Genomic DNA, 26629 nt, shown 5'->3' on the forward strand with positions numbered 1-26629 from the left:
ATGTCGCTAAAGCTGCATTCTCGTTAGGTAGCTTATTTTAATCTTATAGAGAATTTGTTTACATGTGACTTAAAATACATTTGAAAACTGGTTAAAAACTATTTTCTAAATAAATAATTAATTATTCAATTGATTTTGAGACAAAACTATCGATTCCCAAAATAATTTCTAACCTAATCTATTGAAGGATGTTCAAAAGACCAGGAGTAAGTTGTTGTTTCACAGTTAAACTACAACATAGGACTGGTTGCCAGTTAATAATAGGGCAGAAACTGTATAGAAACATTCACACTCACATTCCACTGTATAGAAACAATCATTCACACTCACATTCACACCTATGGACAATTCTTCTCAACTCTTCAATAAACCTAACATGCATGTTTTTGGAATATGCAAGCACAGGGAGAATATCTTCAAGGCCAAAGCAAAGATTTAAACCCCAATCTTGTTGCTTAGTCAGGGTCAGCTCGAACTAACAAAGCAGGAATAAAAGCTGCACATACACATGCAACTACTATGAAGCCGCTCACAACAATATACAGTTCATGCATGCACGCAGTTGTAAATCTACAATTTTAAATCCACAATCAGGTGTGTTTCAGGAAAGTGGCTCATAAAAAGAAGCATTCACAATTCACGGGAGGCAGGCGCATAAACAACCTGCCTGGCACCAAGCTATTATCTTGGGGAACGAAATGCAAATGTCCGTCTCTCTCAAAATCGAAAGTGTCACCGCGAAAGCTGAGGGCAATTTGTAAAAATGGAGGCATTAACTCACTGAAATGTCTTTATGGAAGAGAGATGAGAGTGAGAGGATTAACAGACTGTTCTATTAGAAAACCAATAACCGCGGACCGAACTAATCTCCCATGATGTTTTAATAAATCGCCGCTTTTCTGTCACTGAGATGATCTCACTCTTCCCGCCGGACTTTGTGCCTGGCTTGAGTGGTATGCTCGCCACCGTTTTTTGCTGTTTGTCCTTCAGAATTGTTTGTTGAAATGTTTGGCATTGAGCAGGCAATGATGCACATTTCCACTGAGCTAACTCTAAAGCTTGGACAAATGAGGGAAAACAAAAATAATGAAAAATAGGAAGATGAAATAGACAATAATGACTTCGCTGAGGATTAGGAGGCCAAAACAAGCTACCCCCCCCCCCCCCCCCCCCCCCCACACACACACACAATTTGTGTAAATAATTTCCCTAAGAAGCTTATATGGGGTTTAAGGGAAGGCAGTTGTAATTATAGATTTCACCTTACTCATAGGGCACATTTTCCTCAAAAGGCCACAAATGCATGTACTGCAAAGTCACATTTATTGAGAATCAAAGTCATAAATCAGTTGCATGTTTCTGGTCTCACCTCATCAACAAACTAAAAGAAGAATCCAATCAGTCAGTCTGAATCAAATTTAATCATTAGAGCAGTCAGCATGCCAGAGGAAATGTACTCGGCCAACGACCCATTCAAGAGGTTTGTGTGTATGTGTGTGTGTGTGTACATGCAGCAACATGAGTGTGTGTAGCGCCTGTGTGTGTGTGTGTGTGTGTGTGTGTCTGTGTGAGTTAGGACCCTTACCCAGCACAATGAGGTTGACTTGGCTCCAGTGGTACTTCCCTCCAGTCTTGACCTTGCAGTAGTACTCCCCAGAGTCAGTCAGCAGCAGGTCACTGATCAGCAGGGAGGCGTCTCCACCCAGGTACTCCCCAGCAAAGGAAAAGTGGCTGGCATCAGTGCTCGTGGCCTCATTAGTGTACACGTGGCCACCGAAGAACGTAATGATCTAGAAATATTGAAAAGGAACACATCAGAGACTGTCATTAATGTTGCTTACCGAACTGCTCTCAAACCTTCGAAAGCAAATTTAGCTAAGTGGTCCCCAAGCACTGGGCCACCAACCTCAGCCTAGAGATGAAATTTCCTCATTTTAATTTTTGCATTTTGTGTGTATGGGAGTTTTCAGGGACCTTTATTTGGATTGAGATTATATAACCATTACTAATTTTCATATGTCACTGTTTTAATACTGGACAAATTACTCACTTAGGGCACAGTTTTGTTTGCTCTTAGCTAATAGTTATTAGTTAAGAGTTGTTGAGCGTGTTGAACATGATTTACTGCGATTGCATTTTTTTTACTAAGATCCCAAATGGCAAGAATTTTCTTTTTTTAATAAATTTTTTTTTTTTTTTTTTTTTGGGACAGTGGTAGTAGGGTGACACAGATCAGTAAACTAATCTGAAACTACTGTAAAGCTAACCTCAAGTAGTTTTAATTGTTTCCACAGTGCAGAGAAAATATATGCCTGTTATTACTTTTGCATGTTCAAATTGTATGTTACTGTCCTATTTAGGTTAAAATAACAGTTGTATGATGGTTTAAATTTCTGCAATAATGATCAATTCTGTCATTTCCCATTGTATGTAAGCATTAAGCTAGTGGACTTACAGCATGCTACAATAATGATAATGGCAGTGATACTGTGTTGAAAGTAATTTGAATTAATATTTATGGTGACAAACAGCTTTAAGCAAGAACACTTTGCCTCTCATTTGGAAAACTGTTAGCTATTTTCTGAACAAACACTGGACAAGTAACAGGCATAAATACTACTAGTGCCAAACACAATATGGACAGCAACGGTGAAGTCCAGAATCTTATTAGAAAACACTAATGTGAAGCTCCTGGGATTGGAGACTATACTTCCACTCTTTTAAACAGCCTATGACTACATCTCTGAAATATGTAATGTATCCTTCTTGTAGTTAGCTAGTAAGTATTCAATATTGTATCACACTGATGATAATGTACACTAAGTATGACATTTTCACAGTGACTCTGTGTAAGTGCAAAAACATATAACCAGCAATTACGGCCAGCTGATTATGTACAAATTCCCTAATCTAATTTGTTTTATCTTTTCAAAGAACAGCCAAATTGACTAAATAATAAAAAGTATTCGGACACTGAGATGAGTTTTACCCATAGTGGCGATGATGGGATGTTAACAGCCTGTATAAAGTATCTGACTTAATGAGTCAGACATTCACACATCCAGTGAATCTTTTTACAACTAAGTTTAAAATTAAAATTACCTTTCTATTTAATGCACGCACTTTGTTTGTGTTTTCCTCCTGACTTTTATTTGGACTAAAACCCTTTCTTTAGTTAGTAAAAAATAGAAAAGTGGGTTTATTAATGCTGGCTTATTATAATTTAAGATGAATAATTCCTCATGATATTTGTATAGAAATAAAACAAACAAACAAGAAGAGACAGTTTTTTGTAAGAGTGTAAATAACATTTGGGTGCTATAATCTGGATCTGAGGGCAAGCCTTTGCCTGTGTGTGTTGCATGCTCAATAATAATAATCAAAAAATGTTAATATGACTAAAAGTGTTGTTGTTCTTATGCCTTTAGAACTGAACTGTTGTGCAGTTCAAAGTTGGGGGTATTGCAAAGAAAAGTGACGATTTCCATCTCAATATCCATATTCCATCTCTATCTATATCTCTGAGCCTCGCTCTGGCTGCATGCATGCCCACAAACACAAACACAGCTGTCACAGTGGCCTATTACTCAGGGCGAGTGAGAGCCTGCAGATGGGGCCCGCTAAGTGCTGGTGCCACACCGCATCACTGGCGACCAAACAGGCGCCACCTGCCGTGACCACAGGTGACGAACGGCCGCTTATATCCACCAAATGCACAAAAAACCCACACAGACTAAAAGTCAGGCTTGTAGCATGAATGCTTATTGGCGTACTCTACATTACAGTGCCGCAGTTTCACAAAAATAAAATGTACTATAAAGACATCTACCAATAAGCATATGTCTGTTGTTTACTGTATGGCCCCTGGAAATTTACTGCTCACAGGCATCTGTACATAATTTACTGTCCTTGTGCATGGATGTAAAGATACATTATACAGAGTGTAATAGAGCCAAAGTTCCAGTAAAAAGAATTTTTGCAAAATGGCTAAAGGCTGTTGTTTCAAAGGATGCAGTGATTTAATGCTGACATGGAATGTTTATGTCCTCTGAAGGCTTTTTCAACATTTTTAAAGGACTTATTTAATGGGAAAACTTTTATTTCTATCCAGAAATTAAATATTTCCAAACAAAATATCAGATTATGTTATGTTTCAAACTTCTTTTGGTCTTGTGCAAAAACAAAATCCTCAATTTAATTTTGAGTCACACTAAAAAAGTACAATTGCAAAAATAATAAAAATGAATAGAAATGTTACAATAATACAACTAGTAAATAGTAAAGTCAGAATTTATGTGACAAAGTTATACATTTACAAGAAGTTGTAATATAAAAAAATCACAATATTATAAGAATGTTGTATTATATTAACATAATATGAAAAAACATTTTTTACTCTTCTAAAATTAGGACTAGGATTTGTCAGTACTGCATTATACTTCAATGGTTTCGTCGTAATATTCAAACATTATTCTTGTTGTTATAAAATAAAATGCGTAAATTGGTAAAAAAAACAAAACAAAAAAAACATCTAACGATTAATTGAAATAATGGATTTAAAAACTATTCTTTGAATGCTTCTTTTTTCTCATAATATTCCAGCTGTTTTCTTGTAATATTTGGACTTTATGCGCATGCAACATGCGCTGGAGCTCAAATGGCGGCACATCTTGATGTCTGTGCAAGTGCAAGGCTCGCTGGCATGTTCGCCAATTTGGCAGACGGGCCTGCGCCAAGATGGGCATACCGACACGTGGGTGTGCCCTTGGACATGCGCTTGGTGAGTGAGATTTTGGTGTCAGAAAGTCTGTCTAAACTAACACTTACTGGGACTATCACCAAACAGACAGTTCATTAGCTACAGATGTACAATTTTGTCTTTACAAAATACCAATATGTTCAGTGATTTACACTTTCAGGAGTAGTAGCAGTCATGTAAATATTCTTTTTTTATTTTTTTATTTTTACTGTCATTGTTGTTTTCAGTGGAGTAGAACTGCTTTGCATTATACTAAGAGTGTTTTCCAATATTATGTAGGTGGACACTTCTTTACCGGTGCAAATTACAACCCCAACAAATTGAAAAAAAATACAGAGTTTATTCAATTCTGATGGTGTACCTGATGTTGTAATCGGGGAGCGTATTTTAGTGATGACAGCATGACCTAGAACTTGTGGTCTGGCCTCTCATGGATCTGAACAAACGTAGCCTACACAATAGCGAAGAGGGGCGCAATGTTGCAAGATGCACTTTCTCTCTCTGACAGTACAAAAGAATGATTTATTCATTCGGTTACAGGCGCGCTCTCTTCAACCTAATCAAATTTTCAGATGTTTGATTTTAATTAATGGCGCCTTCAATGTTATCTTCCCGTTAAATATTCATCGCATTGTGGCAGTTCACCCCCCTCTGAATCATGAAAGCTTCAGACAGACGCTTTCATTCGAAAACTCCATTCCCTTCTTCCCATCCTCTTCCTGCTCTTTTCTTTGTCGCTGTGTTGAACTTCCATGTGCTAACGCACCAGGACACAAACAAATGACTTCCAAATTCAGTATATAAGATATCACTTCTCTTTACCAGGCAGCTAGTGAGATTTGACACGCTGATGTTGTGTTCATTTTGTGTGAAGAAAGTTTCTCAACCTATGACGGCATAAGTTATTTGAGATAAAAGAAACTATTGTGTCATTGTTCAAAAGGACACTGGCCAAATTATTGTGTATTGTATGACTTGATTGATAGGAAGGAATTGAATTAGCTGGATAATTAGACTTCTATGTTGATTTATTGCACTTTTACGTCAAATTTTTCGAGTGAATCGGTGCATCCATGTTGGCTGCTCATCACAGAAGTGTGCCAACTTGCCGGTTTCCTCATAGACGATGCTCGTTTGAAAAATTCAAACTAAAAAAAAAATAAAAATTCCATACTGTATAAAGCAACATTTTGTATAGTTTTGGACAAAAAATAACACTTGGCATGCACAAAGGCGTTGTCTGCCATTTGTGTACTGGTGCTGTACACGAAAGGAATAATAGTAGCTTTTATATTGCTGGTGATTGCTGTCAATCATGAATTTAAGCTCCAAGAGAAAAGAGACCAAAATGAAGACCAAGATAGGCACAGGAAGGCCACATTCACAATTACACTGCATGGACACTATTTATTTATTCAACTTAGCAACTTCAGCCTCAAGTTGAAGTCCAGCTAGCCGTCACAATGCCGGTTACGCGCCGCCAACGCGCTGCAAGGGCCAACTTCAAAATAACAGCCTGAGCATTGATGTTTATGAATTATTTGATAGGCTTTTATTTGGCTCTTGCAGCATCATGGCGGCGTGTGTTAACGTAATGCATAGACTTCGACTTATTTCGTGACTGAAAACACAACATGTGGCACTGAATCTTCCTCATCTGAAGGAGGATATCGCTCTGTAGGCCTATTTGGTCGTGTTGCAATGTGGCCTAAAGCCTATCATGAGTGTAAAATGCATACAAATATGCAAATGTGAGCTGTGGCTTGAGTTGTCAACAGATATTATTTGTGGTAAAAGATCAATTTAAATCCTTTCCACGGACTTCAAGACTAAAGTGGTCTAGCAACAGATTTCCTGGTACATTTTGGACATTTCAGGATATCACACGCCATCAATGCTGAGTATGATTTGAAATAAATGTTTCATTTTATTTATAATGTCAGCAACAGATCAAGTTGTATGCGTGTGCTGCAAGACTAAATGTCGAATAACAAGGTTAATGAAATTATTGCTCAGAGACAGCGTTTGGGTCTCCGCACATCCATTATGATTCCATTATATTTTGGTACATACTAACAAGGGACAAAATGTCACTTGCCTGAGAATTCAGTAACATGAACATTGAAGCTCATGTTGATGTTTGGCCTGCAGCATAAACAAAAGTGTTCTGAAATCCCAGTAGAAATGTAATCAAGCTTGCTTTGAAGCCGTTTATGGTCAATGTTCTTTACTTAATGTCGTTTCTGTCTTATATTAAATCTATAGCTCTATAATTCTGCATACAATGATTAGTATTGCAGTGTTGGAGTTATCTCTCTGGGCTCAGAGTTCTGAACTGTCCCTTACCGGCACTGTACCTTAATAATACTAACATTATTTTGCTTCAGCCTCTCACAATATACTGTTTCTTAAATTGCAGTAGTCACTTCTTCCATTGACAGTGTTCTTTCATTACTAATGCAAATGCAATTAAAAAAAAACATGAACGAATACAAGAATAGTACTGTTATATGCATGTTTGCATTCATCTTGTAGACAACAAGAAACCATATTTGGCAACCACGTGATTACTCCCAGCACACAGATATTCAATGATATAAAGTATAAACACAATGAAAAGGAGTTGTGTAGTGTACTATTTCTAGAGTGTGAAATGATAAAATTCTTATTTTTTAATAAATAGAAATCCAATAAATATAAACAATATATGAATGAATGCAGCGGCACGGTGTTCGACTGGTTAGAGTGTCTGCCTCACAGTTCTGAGGACCGGGGTTCAATCCCCGGCCCCGCCTGTATGGAGTTTGCATGTTCTCCCCGTGCCTGCGTGGGTTTTCTCCGGTCACTCCGGTTTCCTCCCACATCCCAAAAACGTGCATGGTAGGTTAATTGACAACTCTAAATTGCCCTTAGGTGTGAATGTGAGTGCGAATGGTTGTTTGTTTGTATGTGCCGTGCGATTGGCTGGCAACCAGTTCAGGGTGTACCCTCCCTCCTGCCCGATGATAGCTGGGATAGGCTCCAGCACGCCTGCGACCCTAGTGAGGAGAAGCGGCTCAGAAAATGGATGGATGGATGATTGAATGCAAAATAATGTATCAAATCCAGAAATGAATCTTTCAAAGTCACTCATCAAAGAGGTAGTGGGTGGGATCAATGATCTGATTGGCTGAATTGCAGTAAGAACACAATTCATGAGAGTTCTAAGACAACAATTGAGAAAATAAACATCTCTTCTCACCACTTTCTGTTTGGAGTTTGGTTTCTGCAGGAGCCACTCAATATCAATCGAGCCGGATGATTGGAACTGGTGGTGGCAAGGTAAGGTGGCGTTGTCCCCGACTACCTTCTTCATCTCAGTCTGGGCACCTCCTGACAGCGGACTGAGGAGAACTGGACGCAGAGAAAGAAACAGAAGAGAAAAATGTCAGATAGCTCCAACCAGACGGAAGACACGAGACGGATGTTGTAAATTGGATAAAAAAGCCTGCAGTGAGAGGAAACTGTGACAGAAGACATAGAGGGACCTGACACGTCGAATCTCAATTACCGTCAGGAAGAAGATGAAACGTGGAAAAAGCTGACAAAATTGAATTTTTTTTAGATTCTCTTGTAAGTATTAAAGCAACAGTAAGGTATAATTTCATTTTATTTTTCAGTCCACTGAAGTGTCATTAACTTCAACGTACAGTTCTAACTTGCCAAAGACATGGTCAGAAACTACAAATCAAGCCAGTGAATGTAAGAGACTACAGGAATACATGCCTCCGAGGTATAATTCTGAATTTGAGTACAATTTTCAGGAACAATATTGTGTCAAACATTTAACCGACCTCATGAACAGTGATGCCGGTAACGCGTTACAATGTACTCGATTAATAAGTAACGTGTTACTCCAAAAATCTGCCATTTTGAGTAACGAGTGAAGTAACGCGTTACCTTGTCCAGGAAAGTAATTAGACTGCGGTTACTTTTTCTCTCCAACAATAGTTACTTTTGAATCATCAATGTCTCTCACCAAACAGTAATTTGTAGCTGGTGATTCAATCAAAGAGCAGTCAGGCTATGCAAAAGCATTTAACTGCGACTGCTATTCTCAACAAATCGAAGAAAGTGATTGTTTATTACACAATGCACAGCAGGGCTGGCCATAGCCAATGTGGCGCCCTAGGTGAGATTTTATATGGCGACCCCACAGCAACGATTTACATAGGCTTACAAAAAAGTCAAATACCAATAGTTTTTAACACTGCCTTGAATTTACAAGATAATATGTCACACAATTTAAAATAGAAAATTTCTATTTCATTACTGTATCGTTACTGCCAAACATATCATACGTGGTGTTGCGACACCTAATGGGACAAACCAAAAGTAACAACAACATGACATCTCTTTCTCCCATTTTCCCTCTTTTTTCTTCTTCCCTGTGTTCTTGACGGTTTTGGCAATTTTGACGTGTTTCCAAAGTTCTGTGGGGTCACATCAATAAATTTACCCCTACCCCAACAGAGAGCGAACAGTATATCGATCAGCCAGACAATTTGCTATTGTCATTTGTAATAACACTAATAAGGCGTTTCTTTAAATTTCAATCAATGTTGTCTATGTTTTCCATGTTAAAAGTTGTCAAGTTATTGCAAATATGTGCAGCTTCCCCACTTGAAAGAGATTGATTCAGCAACAGAAGATTTCTCCTGGATTTTACTCACTGACCAAGCAACATTTTCCTTTTATCTCCTTTTATTTTAGCATTCAGTAGTTTGACAGTTTATCAAGAAGTTTCATTTCCGACATTTTTCTCTAGCAAAGAGGTGCTTTAAGTGTATTCCATCTGCATTTGAATTATTTAGGATGTTGAGAAATATCTACAAAAATAACAAGAGAAAATGTGTTTTTGTAAATGCTTGTAAGTAGGAAGAGAGAAACGTAATAGACAACTTTGTAATTTCTAGAACATTAAGCTCCAGCCTTAAATGTATTCATTTGCAACAAATGTGGCTGTAACTGTTGTTTCGACTTTTTAGTTTAACGTTAAATAATTAATGTATTTGCATGTTATTATTGCCCTTTAACACTGTAACAAACTGTTATTTAGTGAAGATATTTGGCGTTGTGACTAGTTCAAGGTAAGTGAGCTGTCTTCATGTCTGTGTATTTTGGCCAAAAAAGACTTTATAAGCAGCGGTAACAACCGCGGCGGGGGTGTGATTTTTAGGTCTCAAAAAAGAGGACATGTTCGTCAAAAAGAGTGATTGACTACAGCAGCATCGGGCATACTAAGTGATTCAGGTTACATCGCAGCCGTAGGAGCTGAAGTCTGTCATAAATCGAGGACCCCGTATACTGTGAAATATTTAAAATGCATGCCATGTCAGACTTGCCTTTTTCTGGGAAAATTACATTATTTTGACAGGCATGGGGCGGCACGGTGGATGACTGGTTAGGCTTTAGGCTATCTGCTTCACAGTTCTGAGGACCGGGGTTCAAATCCAGGCACCGCATGTGTGGAGTTTGCATGTTCTCCCCGTGCCTGTGTGGGTTTTCTCCGGGTACTCCGGTTTCCTCCCACATCCCAAAAACATGAATGGTAGGTTGATTGAAGACTCTAAATTGCCCTTGGTGTGAATATGTGCACGAATGGTTGTTTGTTTCTATGTGCCCTGCAATTGGATGGCGACCAGTTCAGGGTGTACTCCGCCTCTCGCCCGAAGATAGCTGGGATAGGCTCCATTATGCCCACGACCCTTGTGAGGATAAAGCGTTACGGAAAATGTATGGATGGATGACAGGCATGGTTCAAATTAGATATTACAGTTATCCTCTGTTATCTGCTGAAAGCTCCCCTACTCACAGTTTTTTATGCCCTATTAATGATGCTCTAAGATTCCACAAGATGGCGCTAAATCCCTGTCTAAATAGAAATTGGTTTTAAGAAATTATGTTGACGTCGCGGCTGAGAGTTTAAAAGGAGCTAGGTTTAGCCTGGGTTGTTGTTGAAAGTTAGGAGCATCTTTGCCATATGTGCATTTAACCTTTTTGATAATTTGTTTCAAGATGAGTGAAATTTAGTTGCTGTATTTTGTGCAATTGTGAAATGCTATTTTACTCTATTCACTTTTGTACATTAAGTCATCACGTCCATCCTCACTTTCTTAACAAGGTGCTCTGAAAGGCACTTTGAACATGTAAGCACGTATAGTTATTTTTAACAATATAGTATATATATGATTTAAAATGATATCTTTGAACAATATTTTCTTTATTGTTCTTTACTTTTATAAAACTGGGATGTGTCAAAATGAGGAAAATGAGCAACCCTGCACATCATTTGCTTTTATTTTGGCTTTTTGGCGATACTAAAACATATGTGCCGTCGCTTGCTACCAGTGTTGTTGTTTTTATGTTTCACTATTAACCATGGGTAACTGGATGGCAATTAAGACGAAGAATTAAGGCAACTGCGACACGACTCACCCTCACCTTCGACTGCACATTTTATTTCTTTTCATGTTACAATGGTGGTTAATTTATTAGACATATTGCTTTTGCTTGAGAATTGTGCAAATATGCTATGGTGATTACAGTTTAACTATGGAACATATTATTTCTTGTTATATTGTGGGGGAAAAAAAATCTAAATCACAACAAATTGGATTAGCATTCACCCATTCTAATGACTAAACCATAGATCCTAATAACTGATCATTGTCGCTCTATTGGGTTTCCTCGAAACAACAACAACTAAAAACACCTAAATTACATCATACTGTACGATGGCTTCTCCATACAATTATGACTTTTCTTCTGCTACAGAGCTCATCTGACATCAGCCTGATATCTGAATAACACATGACCAAAAACTGCAAAATCTTTTTCCCTGTTAATTCGACTAAATCTTAGCACTACTTTAAACCTAAGTCCTAAATAAATAACAAAACAAACCCCAGGCTACTCTGTTAAGTGCTCATGTGGCAGTAAAAAAACATAGCTATAACTAGTGTGGGTGCTTTTAATGAGTGACTCTGGGCACGGGCCAGACTGTCGCATCCCAAGTCTCTGTGGGGGAGCAGCAGTTCTAATACACTAGAGTATGTTGGACCGCATGGGGGCTTGAGTAGAATTTGCCAGGGGCGTCACAGAGGTGTCCTGAAAGTTGTGTGTGTGCACCCATTGCTGAGATAGTGGACTCCGACCACCTGGTCCAAACATGGTTAAAATACTGCAGAGCTCTTCAGCGGGCTTGCACACTAAAACGTGGCAGGATATTTTTGGCTCTTCAACATTTAACTTAACTACCTGCCTTTAATTTAATTGCAGTGTGACTCAACAGCTTGTGGGGCTTGTAAGTGCTTAAAATAAAGTTATCACCCGAGCACATGATCATTTGGTCCCAGGTTGTATATGTTGTGTATACGTGGCTCTTTTATTCATTAGTATGCTGATTAATAGTTCCTCCTGTTGGCTTTGAATAAATAACCAAGGTGGAGAGAAAAAGCTTTAAACACTGTGCTATGTCTTGATAATTTTGCTCTGTGGACAGAATTCCTTACAAAGCAGGAGACTACAGACCTATTTTCGCTTTTGTTTTGTCCACATTTTTGATACCAAAAGTTGTAAAAGTGAGAGAAATTCAGTAAACCCACGTTTTCACAATTTTTCACAATTTTTAATTTTGGCCCACCGTGAATTTGAGTTTGACACCCCTGCCTTAGCGGAAACCAAAGTGCTTGGTGTAAATGTGTTTATACTGTCAAATGTTGTGGAGAGAGCCAATGTGGTCTGAAAATGCGTCAGCACCCAGTGGGCACCTGTCCACTCGTTTCCTGGTCCATCCTTACTCGAGCAGTCCCACAAGTGAGCTGTGGGCCAATGAAAATGTCAGCTCAGTGCTGCGAAGCCAAACTGTCAGCGCTGACGCAGGACACAAAGGAGAAGAGCAGCCGTCCATAAACAGCTTTTTCAAGCATGCGCGTGCCATCATTTGCCTGCTTTCAGCAGTTCTCTGACTTTTGTTGCATCTGTTTTTTTTTCTTTTCATTACAGTCACTGTCAATCTGGGTGAAAAGAGAAAAAATACTTGACAGCAGAGACTTTTTGTCTCTCTTGACAGGAACTGTTTTTGATGTCCTGTTGTTATTGGAACTTTAAATCACCGGTCAGCAGAAAATATGGGACATTGATTGGATGTCTACGACTTTTTGATGCAGCGGCATTCCTCTTTAGGGTTTCGGGTTCATGTGTATACGGTGGACTGAACTTCACGGTAGGGGTTAATGGTTGATGGTGGGGCCTTGATGCTATGTCGAATGTCTTCCCTTGACTCCTCAGTCTCTGTAATCAGTCAAGCACGTCAGATACTCAGTGCGGAATCCTGCAGTGTGCCAAAGGCTTGATAAGAGCCCTCTGTGCCCCCTTTTCACCTCCCACCTCCTCAACTGCGCCGACTGTAGGCTCTGTAAATCCTGGAGTCTCCCAATAGATATGGCACGGTTGACCGGATAAAGTGGGGGGCACTGTAATCTTTTTTCCAACACAACACACTATAAAACAATTTCCATGAAACGACTTTTCAACAGACCCACCCACAAACAAGGAAAGTCAAGCCAGCACGTTCATGATCATGTAAAAATTACATTGGCCGCCATAACATTAAGACAGGCCTGTAAAATTCAGCAGAATCCAATATCTGTATCAAAACCGTATGATTTTCAAAGTCAATAATTGCTTAGTTTAACTTGACATGACAAAAAAAGTTACAACTCTAGATGAGCACAATGTATGCCACTGCGCATCTTCCAAATGCTTGACACTTCCTATATATTGTACTGAATTGATCATTAATAAGCCTAATTTGGATTTGCATCAAATTAAACAGCTTTAATCATAAGTGAATTTTCTGTTGAAGTAGCAATGTGACAATGTTTCCCAAAAATGACACTGTCAAAATGCTAAGTCTGGTTAGAATGGCATCTTCAACGTAAGACATTGAGGTTTTTTTGTGTTTGAAAAATTTGCCTTTTTGGGGAACATTTTTGTGTAGTATCACCTATTAAAAAATCTGGTCCAAAAACAGCTTCAAATTACAGTAAAACAGTACAATTGATTACTTCTCAACATACAGTATGTCTTTGACCATTTCAACTCATCTGCTACTTAGGGAACACCTTCTCTGATTGGCTGACAAATTCCAAAGGGTTCTCCAAGTCAGCGTGTCAAAATTACTGTTACTTGCCCTAAAAACTAAATTTAAATAGTCAAATTGAATAGTATTAGTGAGAAGAACTGTGTGGGCAATATTTAGTAATACAGTTTTTAAAAAAAAAATTGTGCCTGAATTCATTTGCTATGGAGGGTTTTAGAGGTGTTTAACGTTTTTACAAAATTCCACAAAGATCTCAGCCACCTATCACATTGCTACTTTAAGGTTCACTATTCAATAAGAAATTAAGGGAATTGTCTAAAGTATCATGAAACATTAAAAGTAACCATTATCCAGTTCTGTCCACGTCTTCAAAATTGTTTATGGAAAACTGGTCAAGTAGCTTAGTTGCATAATTAGAAGCTGACAAACAATCTAACAATCAAGAAAACAAACAATGAAAACATAGCCTCCTTGATGTCCATGATAGAGGCAATGCATACCTCTCTGACAGCAATTGGAGAGGGACAGAATTTTTGATACAGCTCTTGTATTGACTGTCATTAGATTGTGGAGGTGTACTTTGTGAAATATGTGTTGATGCCGAAAATAGTTTTTGACAGAAAGAAATCACATTATATGTCAGAGAGTGAGAAATGAGGGGGTTTGGTTGGTCTCCAGTTTGCCAGTTATTTATGGTGGGGAAGGATGCTTTTGTGCTGTGGAGTGACTGACACCACACTGCCAAAATAAGATCGCTTCGATGCGAGTTTGTTCGCTTTTTCATGGTGTACGCAGCTGGGACAGTTGGACTGCTGGACTGCATCATTTGTGTCAACAACACTTGATACTGAATTTCCCTATTGTGGCATCTTTGCACTCACAGTATATCAAACTATGACAGCTTTCGTAAAAGCAGTCTCTGTTAACCTACAGTAAATACAGTAGCAAACACAAAAGCATTCAGTAGAGTGTAGCTCTCCACCAACATGTTACATGTTACACTAGTGCAATTGTATTCAGAAAAATCACAAGGGGGGGTTCTGCAATAAGCTTTTTTTTTTTTTTTTTTTACTTAAAAGATAAGGTACTACGAACTGAAATTAGCTGGAGCATATGTGAGGTGCTGTTGTCTCACCCTACAAGATTATGTGGTCGCAATTGCTCTTAGGTGCTCGACAGTGTTTCTCCCCTCTGTCCACGTTATTCCAATAGGAACCAACATTTGATCAGTTAATGTGCCACCCATACGAAAGGTTTGAATGAAAACCAATGATGTAGTTTGTGTGTAATACTGTTAATCTAATCTACAAACATCCCAACTAAACAAATGCAGAAACCAAGCAACAGGGGTGAAAACTATAACACATAACACGACAAAAGAGTTTGAAGCCAGATGTAATGTAGACAGAGACATGTTTATAAATTCACATGGCTTCATCAAATTCCACAAGGACAAGTAAAAGGTCAACTAAATGGACACGGTTATGTTGAGGGAGGGAGTTAAATGTTGAGGAGAGTTGTGACCTAGTTCGTTCCATGTCCCGAGCTATGTCTGCTTTTCTTGCTGTGGCTCAGCTTTGCGTGGCCATTTGAGCCTGAGATTAGGACTTCCCCACAGTAAAACTGGAACGTACTGTAGCATATCATGATTAACAAAAGAAAAACGGGGTCTAAACACAAGGTTTGCAAAGAGAGCGAGATAGTGGAATGGCCACAAAGAGTGAAAAAAGGGAGGAACGACTTCTATGAATAGGCCCTAGGGGGAGTTGTGCTCCAGTAAATCTGCCTCACAGAGCCCTGCAATCTTATTATAGTGTGACCAGAGAGACACACAGACAGACGGAATGACAGGGCAGGCCTGGATCTTTCACACTGCCTAAAGTCAAGCCTCATATCCCCTCAGTCAGCACAGAGTGGATGCAGCCCTCACCATCTCCAAAGCTTGTGACCTCTGGTGCGCTCGTCTCGTACATCAAAGAGGGTGAGCTATGGAGGACGGGACGGGAGGGGAGGAGGACGCATGGTGCAATGCCTGACTTCCAGCAGACCTTTTGAAAGTCACAAGTGTGGAGGAAAAATTCCACCATCACAAAGGGAGTACTTGGACACAAGTTCGCAGATACACAAAAAGGAGAATGGAGCAAGGGCGTCATGCGTGACAACACTTACAGGGGTGAACATGTCAGAAAGACACTTCCTGCTGATCTGCATAATGGAAACGTGGTAAATCAGCGCCTTCGCCATTGTACTCTGTGATTTAGACTGCAGCTGTCACTGTCACACTTGCACGACTCACTTACTTTTCCCTTCTCCTTCCAACAGCACCTTTGTGCTTGTTAGCAAAGAGGAGACATTTGGAAAGGCTGCCTTCATCAAAAGTCAAGCGTGACCTAAATTAGAGATTCAAAGGGCAAACATTAGGGCCTATAAATACCGCCATTGTGACTGCAAGTTACATCTTACATCCAGATATTCTCTCTCGCTCTCTCTCTTGTTATCTTCACGGGATTTCAGATAGCGTTGCTGGAAAGGCAGAAAATTCTTTAGATGTCTCAGCAGACAGCAGGCTGCCTCCAGTTGTTAGTGCACAGTGCAAAAACAACAGGCATGCTCATTCTGTAAGACTTCTCCCTTTACATTCGAGCTCTGCTTTTTTAAATTATAGCTTCTAAATGGCTAATTTTCTTAAATGTACTAGGTGTGCACCATTAAAATACATATTGTGCATACGGCCCACTGTGGGCCGTATGCACAATATGTATTTTAATGGTGCACAGCAACGCTGCTTATATATATATGTATTTTAATGGTGCACAACACGCTGCTTATATAGAGGAAAGGCGGACGTGACTGAGGACAGCATGCAGACGTTAAAGAGGGAAGGGTGCGCGTGAAAGAGGACGCTAAAGGCACGCCCCTAGTAGGCATATAGTGCCGGTATGTGCATTGTGCAAAACAACATCGGTTTGGCTAAGGACCCCCGAAAATGGCACCTACGAAGAAACACGTTTACGAAGCACAGTTTAAACCGCAATCCATCAGTTACGCGGAGTCACATGGGAATGGAGCAGCCGTGAGAGAATTCAAGATCAACAAATCCATGGTTCGCAAGTGGAGGAAGCAGGAAAACGCCGGCATCATTGTTGAACAGCCCCCCGGTAACGAGACAATGATGAGAGGGAACCCGGCATGTTTGATGGAGAACTTGCCCAGCTGTTCATTTCGAATACAGAAGATGAGGACTTTGATGGATTTGTGGATGAGGATTGATCAAAAAATAACGTGAGTACATTTTTAAATACGTCAATAAAGTACAGCAAACTCACTGTTTACATTGTTAAATACTTCAATAAAGTACAACCGAACTCAGTTTTGCTCCCGCTGCCTTTTTAAAAACATACGCCTGCATGCAAGCTACCGTATGTTTTAAGGTAGCGTATGTTTTACCATGCCTGCGCCCAATAATACGGTGCACCTTAAGTGTGTGTTAAATACAGAAATAGACCCCGTAACTGAGACTGCGCCTTTTAATACAGTGTGCCTTATGGCCACGAAAATACGGTAGGTTGGAATTTTGAGATTGGCTCATTAAAATCACAACTTTATTCCTTTAGCAACACTTTTTCTTCAAAAATTACAACTTTATTCTTGCAACATCACAACTTCTTTCTTTTAATATCCATCCATCCATTTTCTTTACCGCTTATCCTCACTAGGGTCGCGGACTGCTGGAGCCTATCCCAGCTGTCTTCGGGCGGGAGGTGGGGTACACCCTGAACCGGTGGCCAGCCAATCACTGGGCACATAGAAACAAACAACCATTCACACCTACGGGCAATTTAGAGTCTCCAATTAATGCATGTTTTTGGGATGTGGGAGGAAACCGGAGTGCCCGGAGAAAACCCACGCAGGCACGGGGAGAACATGCAAACTCTACACAGGCGGGGCCGGGATTTGAACCCCGGTCCCCAGAACTGTGAGGCAGATGTGCTAACCAGTCGTTCACCGTGCAGGCTCTTTTAATATCACAACTGTATTTTCATTTTAAAAAAATCTCATGAATCTCATGACATTAATGCTTTATTTTCTTTAAACACTGTATGTACTATAAAAGCTATACGGTCAAATATAGGAGAATACTAGGACGAGTCAGTTTTTGACCCAGCCGATACACTTACCTCGTTGGACTAACAGAGTCTGAGGTAACAGTTCCTCCCTTTTCCAGTGTCAAAATGGAAGTATGTTCCCAAGTACCATCAAGGCTTCCACCACGTAAGGTTACAATTTAGACGATTTTATACAATGTGTTTGTGTCTGTGTGTGCATGCGTGCGTGTGTGTCTCTGTGTGTGATGTGAAAGATGTGAAAAAATATCTTCCAAGTGCAGGCTTTACTCCTCATATTAACCTTAGCCCACACATTTCTGAGAGGTGTGACTTGAGTGGAAAAAAAGGAATGCAATCATTCTCAAGATAAGCCCTTGAAATGGGAAGAAAGGGGTGGAGGTGAAAGGGAAAAGACACGAAGGACGACTGGGAACGGGAAAAGAAGGCGGCGATGAAAAACCTCAGAGGCTTGAATAATGTGAGATGTTCATCTTGTGTTGCTCTTGTACCTTCATTAGCATCGCTTTCATGGCTGCAGCACTGCTGAAATGTTGTGCGAGAGGGACACTATCCCGTCGTCACATTTCCAAACTGGATACAAAATTAGTTCCACGACAGCCATTTTATTGCGCCCTAAGTATTCAGCTTTTTTCTCTTTGCAAATTAGGAGAGAAGGACTAAGATGGCGAGGGGAAGTTAATTAAACCATTGCCCATGGGAGGGAAGGGCAGTAAAAGTTGCTTACAGTGCTATACACATTGTATCTGCTGGAGCCTTCCACACTCTTGGGTGTACCTGTCCATAATGCAACAGCAGCTCCATAAATCTTTTGCTTTTAGTTTTTATTTTCTTTTGCGTAAGCTTTTATTTAAATGGTCCAAAAACAGAATTGGCAACCAGTTCATGAAAATTGTCATGAGCTGTGCCCTGCAGTTCCCTTGTTGGAGCTTGGGTGGCGCTTTACGCCCCTCTCGCCCTCTCTCTCTTCCCAGTAATCAGCACCACCTTGGCCGCGCACTTGTTGTCAATCAGCCTTCATCATCACTTGCATTTAAGCCTGCCAGAGCCAAGACTCCACTGCCAGAGTATTAACGTTCAACCGTGTGCTCCTTCTGTGTTCCCCGCCTTGTGACCTCTTCCACCACGCTGCTCTCGCCACTGCCTGCCGCACGCTCTCTGTCTCGACGACCCGCCAGTGCGCCTCAAGGTTCCACCTCCGAATCTCTTCTCAGTAAACCATTCTCCACAAACTTCTTCAGCCTCCGCCTGCTTCTGGGTCCAGTTAAAATAAACACCATCGTATCGTGACAAAAAACACACTTTCTGTTGATTCTACATTTAATCATTTTAATACAAGTTATTGAGTTGGATTTAACTTTAGTGATTTTTTTTAATCTATTGTTTTTATATACGTATAATATTGAACCACTGCATGTACTGCATGGTAAATGATGAAGTAGGAGGGAAGAAAGAAGGCCACATTGGAAAGAAACAAGTAATAAAACCACTTGCAAAAAAATAAAAAATGCTGCCTTCACTCAATACTGTGATGTCTAGCTGTTCCACAAACTTGTGTTTTGCTAGTTTATTACAACAACACTGTCTTAATTGTAAATTAACAATTTGGCGGAACAGCTTGATGCAAAAATATGAAGTAAAGCCAACCTTTTTGATAGAATAAATTGGTCTTGTTCAGATAAAAAAAAAGTTGTCATAATGGAAGAAAAAAGTCACAATATTACAAGCATAAATGTATACATTCAATTAGCTGAAGTATTTTTTCATTGAAACATGGATTGGATTTTTTCACAGAAGAGTGACTTTTTCTCAAAATATTACCACTATTCTCATTAAATGTATTAATTTAATTACAGAATGTTCCAACTTTATTTTTGTCATGTTACAACTTCATTTATTTTTAACACATTTCTTGTAATTTTACTATTTTTCATTTAATTAATCTCTTCTTTATCACAGCCATCACCTGATATGTTTGGTGGTTTATTTAGGATTCTTTAATTAAAGACCTTAACCACACTTTTCCATCTAATTACTTAAAAAACATTTAAACATTTGATTGTACTGATCATTGTCGTCATACTGGCCACAATCATATTAGTTTAAATCTTTGTGTCATGCTATTCTTCTTTCCTTCAATTTGTCTGCATGATTGGCAGGCTCTCAAATGGTCCATTTTCCACCAGATAACGTGCCTCACTTTCATGAAGTATTGATGCTGACCTTTTTTTGCATTTCTGCAGTAATGGGCGGCCTAAACCCGACAGCACGTCTGGTTATTTGCTGTGTTTCAGGATGAGTCTGAGACAATGGAAAAGCATGGATGCTCCGGTAGGTCACATATTGAAAACATGTGAAACTATGAAAATATTTTTACCTATTAAATCTAAAAAATATATTTTTGCAAATGAAACTGAGACTCTGGTATGTCTTAAAGAGCGGGGAATAACATTCGCTTGGTTTCAAATCTGCTATTTTTATCAAAACATCTCCATATCCCATGAAGGGAATATTTTTACAACATATATCAAATTTGGTTTCCCCTTGCCAACAGAACGTTCCTGTTCGGTGTTTTTTCTGTATTCCTAAGTATTCAATAAGGCTTTATCCCACAGCTGAGCTTATTTCTCGCTCTGAGTGGCATGAAGTTATTTTTGTTGGCAAGGGTTTAAGAATAAGGGAAAATGTTCGTCATGTAGCTGTTGAGTGCAGGAACAAAAGCCACAGTGTGCAACTTTTAAACTCTGAGAAAAGTTGCTCTTTTGGCGAGTTAATTTTTTTTTGTTCAACTCTGCTTGCCTGACAGATGGTACAGTGCAAAAGAATGTGAGCAGTATTCATTAAGACAACTTTGCCTGCTGCTTGTCATCTTAAATCTCTTCCTGTTGGGTGTCGATATACTGTACTATATATTTTGTACATCAGTAAAGCGCTGCTGGTGAGTTGTGGGACAGATGGCTTGAGCTCAGATATAATAAGCATCCGTAATACTCACAAGAGTTCATGCAAACAACCTTCCTCCTCAGGTAAAGTACAGATCATGACATGAGGCGGCTTCTTGATATATACCCTCCCCACACACACACATGATTTATGTGTTCTAATCACAATTTGTGGCTGGCAAGCATGCGAGTGAAGCCCTCTCACATTGTTGGCACACCGAGACATGGGCACTGACCTCAGCGGATCAATACTTAATAAGCTTTTGCCCTGCCAAGTCCATTTTGCTGCAATCTGCAATTTAGTTTTTTCTTTTTGTCTATTAGGTTGAAAATAGAGCTGACTAGGTGTATGACCACAGAAAGTGGAAGGCTCGTGATGGATGCTTCACAATTACGAGATAAATAAAAAGTTTGAATTCTCACCACCTCATGCGCTATAAAGGCATTTACATCCCTGATTTATTAAGTGGAATACAATACTCCTTTTTGAGGGAGGGTCAAATAAACATTTAACTGCCTGTGTAAAGACTACAGAAGACTACATTTGGTAATACATGATGAAGTGCAATAGCAGGCAGGGTGCTTCATGTGGTAGGAGGCTCGTCACAGTTTGTAGTCGGCTGCAGATATCCTCATAAAAAACACCCCACTATAATAACAAGTAAGAAGCACAGCTAGTCAAGTAGTCGATAGCTGACCCCACTGTATGGACTCCGAATCTGTGGAATGTAGCCCAATTGTCCTGGGCTGGACCAAATCACAGCTTCCCAAAAGATTTTGACATACTGTCATCATTCTGAACTACAGTATGTCAAGCTGATACAGTCTAATGCTAATTACAAAACCGACCAACACACAATACATTTGTTATTTCTGGGGAAAAATAAAAATAAAAAAGGAAAAACAATTGGAGACGCATGTGTTACATTTGACAGAGACAATCATTCTTCTCCAGGCCTTGTCTCTCTGCACACATGGATTTAATTCCATTATTAACATCAGCATGATTATTTTTCATTGTCCAATGAAAAGCATACATCTCCAATCAATTTTGTGATTTTTCATTTTAACTGAAAATCCTCCCCTGTGCCTCTCCCCCAAAAATAATACTGTACATCTGTTACATTTGACAGCAACATTCATTCTTCTTCATGTCTTCCTCGCCTCTCTGAACACATGGATATTATTCCATTACATAGGTCAGTGTTATTATTTGTCACTCTCCAAACTCTGAGTTCACCTGGGCTTGGACAGTGAAGCCTATCTCAGCTGAGTCTCTAATTCACTTCCCTGCATCCAAGCGAGAGAAGGAACTGAATACGGCAGAGCAGCTCCCATGTTGAACATTTCAGGGGCTAATTGAAAACAGACGGGACGCCGACTCCCCCTCTCCATCCGCCCAGCTCTGTTCCTCTCTGCATCAATGACATATTAGCGACGTCATCCATTTAATGGCATGCATATGACGTTTCGTATCACTAAATCAGTAAGGGGGGATAATAATGAATAACATTCTTTTGTTACAGCTGTATCAGACTGCAGCTGTGGAGGACAAAGAGGTAACCAATCTATCTGGGAAGAACAGAGGTGAGCGGATGCCATGTGTGTTTTGGCAGCTGTGTACTGAGAGCCGTTGGCTGGTGGGCCAGCTGACAGAGTGGCAGGGGCTACATGTGGAGGTCAAACTAGGCTGCAAAGCTTCCAGGAAAGGCATCACCTTGACTCATTTAGGAGGGCTAATGGACCAACCGCCATCTGTCCTTTTGTGTAGCCCATTCACGCCGGACACTCATTTATTCACCTGCAAGATGTATGGGCAACAAATATAGATCACTGCTTTAGTCAAGGGGAGTGCGATATATCTTGTAAATTGCAGAGAACTCCAGGTGACTGAATGAGATTGTTTTTAATTTCTCTAGAACTAGACCAAGCACGGTGAGCGACTGGTTAGCACATCTGCCTCACAGTTCTGAGGACCCAGGTTCAAATCCGGCCTCGCCTGTGTGGAGTTTGCATGTTGTCCCCGTGCCTGTGTGGGTTTTCTCTGGGTACTCAGGTTTCCAACCGCATTCCAAAAACATGCATGGTGGGTTAATAGATGACTCTAAATTGCCCGTAGGTGTGAATGTGAGTGCGAATGGTTGTTTGTTTATATGTGCCCTGCGATTGGCTGGTGACCAGTTCAGGGTGTAGCCCACCTCTCGTCCGAAGATAGCTGGGATAGGCTCCAGCTAGCGCGCGACCCTATTGAGGATAAGCAGTACGGAAAATGGAGGGATGGATCATATTACGAGTTACTGTCATTTGAAAATAACTAGTTCCACTAAACCCCGTCTATCTGCTGAGGATAGGGAATGAATGAATCATGAATATGGAAAAATGTTTAAAACCGTAAAAAGTATGATCCCAAAACATCCATCCATCCATTTTCTGAGCCACTTCTCCTCACCAGGGTCGCGGGCGTGCTGGAGCCCATCCCAGCTGTCATCGGGCAGGAGGCGGGGTACACCCTGAACTGGTTGCCAGCCAATCGCAGGGCACATAGGAACAAACAACCCTTCGCACTCACAGTCATGCCTGTGGGCAATTTAGAGTCTCCAATTCATGCATGTTTTTGGGAGGAAACCGGAGTGCCCGGAGAAAACCCATGCAGGCACGGGGAGAACATGCAAACTCCATGCAGGCGGGGCCGGGGATTGAACCCGGGTCCACAGAACTGTGAGGCGGACGCTCTAACCAGTCGGCCACCATGCCACCGATCCCAAAACAATTTAATATAATTTATAGTTCATCTTACAACATTACCCTTCAAAATAAATGGCTTGCAGATTATTTGATTGCTATTTACAAATTAACTTATTTACTTATTGAAAAACTCACTTATTTGTTTTTTTGTGCTCTCTTAAGGCCCTAAGATGCCACAAGATGATGCTAAAGTCCTGGCTCATGGAGAAGTAATAATTGGTGTCACGGAAGTACAGTATAATGAATTTGAAGACCGAGCCGCATTACTATATTTGCATTGCAATGCACTTCTGTATTACTTTAGCGTTTCTTTCACCAAAACAACTGTGAAATTCTAAATTTAAGACATTTACTTTGAATGCATTGATGATCATCAGAAAACAATGCCAAAACCACAGATTAAATAGACTGCTGAGACACTGAGACAAACAGGTGGTGGTGGTCCAATACATTTGTTAAGCACTGTATATATAGTTAGTGTAAGTATTTTTTTCTTATACTCAGTACTACAAACACACACTTCCACAGAGAGTGACACACTCCTCCAAACATATATGCTTTGTCTTTGCGAGCTCATTGCACACAAACACACACGCCTTCAGAGTCTAGAAAAGGAATGTCCACAAGGCCTCATCGCAAGGGTGGAGAGAAGATTGAAACCAGATGAACGGAGCTCTGGCACAGCCTACTCACCGGGCCTATATTTCACTCCCCGAAGCCTGATTAAAATGAGGCGAGGCACGAGCTGGGCCAAGGTGTCTTATTGTGGCTCTGAGAAGGACAATTGCTTGCAGTGACACCACCGGTAAAGAGGAAACAGGCCGAAGGTCGCACCTTAAGTCTGTGCAATTTGTTCACACTGTCCGAGTAGAGGTTTACTCAGTAAAGCAAAGCTCCCATCAACAAACAGAAACACCTTTAAAAGTCAAATTGATATTTCAAGGAAGAATTGGAGCTATTCATTTTGGGGCTACAAAATATAATTAGGACAGTGATCTGGAAACTGTTAAATGGAGAACAAAAGAAAATGAGGGCAAACCACGAGAAGACAGGAACAGCAAGCGTAGTTGCATTGCACATATAGCAGTCCAAACCTTTACTTTTAGTACACACATTTTGTCCTGTAAATGTCCTGTGGAGAGTGCTTCGGGAGTATGGGGTACCGAACCCCCTGATACGGGCTGTTCGGTCCCTGTACGACCGGAGTCAGAGTTTGGTCCGCATATCCGGCAGTAAGTCGGACTCGTTCCCGGTGAGGGTTGGACTCCGCCAAGGCTGCCCTTTGTCGCCGATTCTGTTCATAACTTTTATGGACAGAATTTCTAGGCGCAGCCGAGGCGTAGAGGGGGTCCGGTTTGGTGGCCTCAGTATTGCATCTCTGCTTTTTGCAGATGATGTGGTTCTGTTGGCTTCATCAAGCCGTGACCTCCAACTCTCATTGGAGCAGTTCGCAGCCGAGTGTGAAGCGGCTGGGATGAGAATCAGCACCTCCAAATCTGAGACCATGGTCCTCAGTCGGGAAAGGGTGGCATGCCATCTCCAGGTCGGGGATGAGATCCTGCCCCAAGTGGAGGAATTCAAGTATCTTGGGGTCTTGTTCACGAGTGAGGGAAGAATGGAACGGGAGATCGACAGGCGGATCGGTGCAGCGTCTGCAGTGATGCGGACTTTGTATCGGTCCGTTGTGGTAAAGAAAGAGCTAAGCCGAAAGGCGAAGCTCTCAATTTACCGGTCGATCTTCGTTCCTACCCTCACCTATGGTCATGAGCTGTGGGTCGTGACCGAAAGAACAAGATCCCGGATACAAGCGGCCGAAATGAGTTTCCTCCGCAGGGTGTCCGGGCTCTCCCTTAGAGATAGGGTGAGAAGCTCGGTCATCCGGGAGGATCTCAGAGTAGAGCCGCTACTTCTCCGCATTGAGAGGAGCCAGATGAGGTGGCTGGGGCATCTGATTCGGATGCCTCCCGGACGCCTCCCTGGTGAGGTGTTCCGGGCATGTCCCACCGGGAGGAGACCCCGGGGACGACCCAGGACGCGCTGGAGAGACTACATCCTTCGGCTGGCCTGGGAACGCCTCGGGATCCCCCCAGAAGAGCTGGATGAAGTGGCTGGGGAGAGGGTAGTCTGGGCGTCCCTGCTGAAGCTACTGCCCCCGCGACCCGACCCGGATAAACGGTAGAGAATGGATGGATGGATGGATGGATGATTTTTTTTGTAGTAATGTCACTTTCAAAATTATTATTCCATGTTTCATTCATAGATTAACCTCATTTGAGGTTCATCAAAGATTATATTTAATTTTGAAACACGTCTATACATTTTTGTGTAACACTTCACACTTCTGTGTGTGTGTGTGCCTACTCATTGAGCACAACATTATGTAGTATGTAATTTGCATCTCTGTGCGGAAGAGGATGATGCGTAATCGCGGCGAATGAGCTGGTGATAACCGCCGGTGACTTAAATATACCCGTGGACAAGATACCCGGCTGCCTGTGCCCCGATAAAATTCACCAAAATTGCGTTAAACCACTGGTTGAGCCTGTGCCTGTAGTTGGATGTGTTCAAAGCAGGCCTAAGTTTACACCAACTTTCTGCCACCAAATTGTCACGCCACATCTTTAAGGACACACCCTCGTTGCGCCCGGCTCGGTGTAGACCGGTCTGCCAAATTGGCCACCAAACGCAGCAAGCTTTGCACTGCCACGAAAATCAGGATCCAATGGCATTTGCACCTCGTCACAGATGCACTGTTTACAAAAAAAGAGCCCATACCGTTAAATTAATACATTTCAAACAGTGTCAAAACTAAGCATTAATAAAGCTGAATGTGTGTGCAGTTGTTGTACCAGATCTCATTCAACTGTGCAGGTGTATCTAATAAAGTCGCTTGTGAATATACACTATATTTGCA

General features: G+C 40.8%; 1 protein-coding gene across 3 annotated transcripts in view; it reads right to left on the minus strand.

Moving 5' to 3' along the window:
• clmpb (CXADR like membrane protein b) overlaps positions 1 to 26629 on the minus strand; it is a 93682-nt gene that overhangs the window by 14602 nt on the left and 52451 nt on the right. For all 3 annotated transcript variants that reach the window (XM_061782448.1, XM_061782450.1, XM_061782449.1), the window contains 2 exons: positions 8001 to 8152; positions 1586 to 1790 (listed from right to left, as the gene is read on the minus strand). In XM_061782448.1, coding sequence (XP_061638432.1) covers positions 1586 to 1790; positions 8001 to 8152 — 357 coding nt within the window. The remainder of the gene's footprint in view (positions 1 to 1585; positions 1791 to 8000; positions 8153 to 26629) is intronic.

This window comes from Phyllopteryx taeniolatus, chromosome 8 (genome assembly GCF_024500385.1).
Source record: "Phyllopteryx taeniolatus isolate TA_2022b chromosome 8, UOR_Ptae_1.2, whole genome shotgun sequence".
NCBI lineage: Eukaryota > Metazoa > Chordata > Actinopteri > Syngnathiformes > Syngnathidae > Phyllopteryx > Phyllopteryx taeniolatus.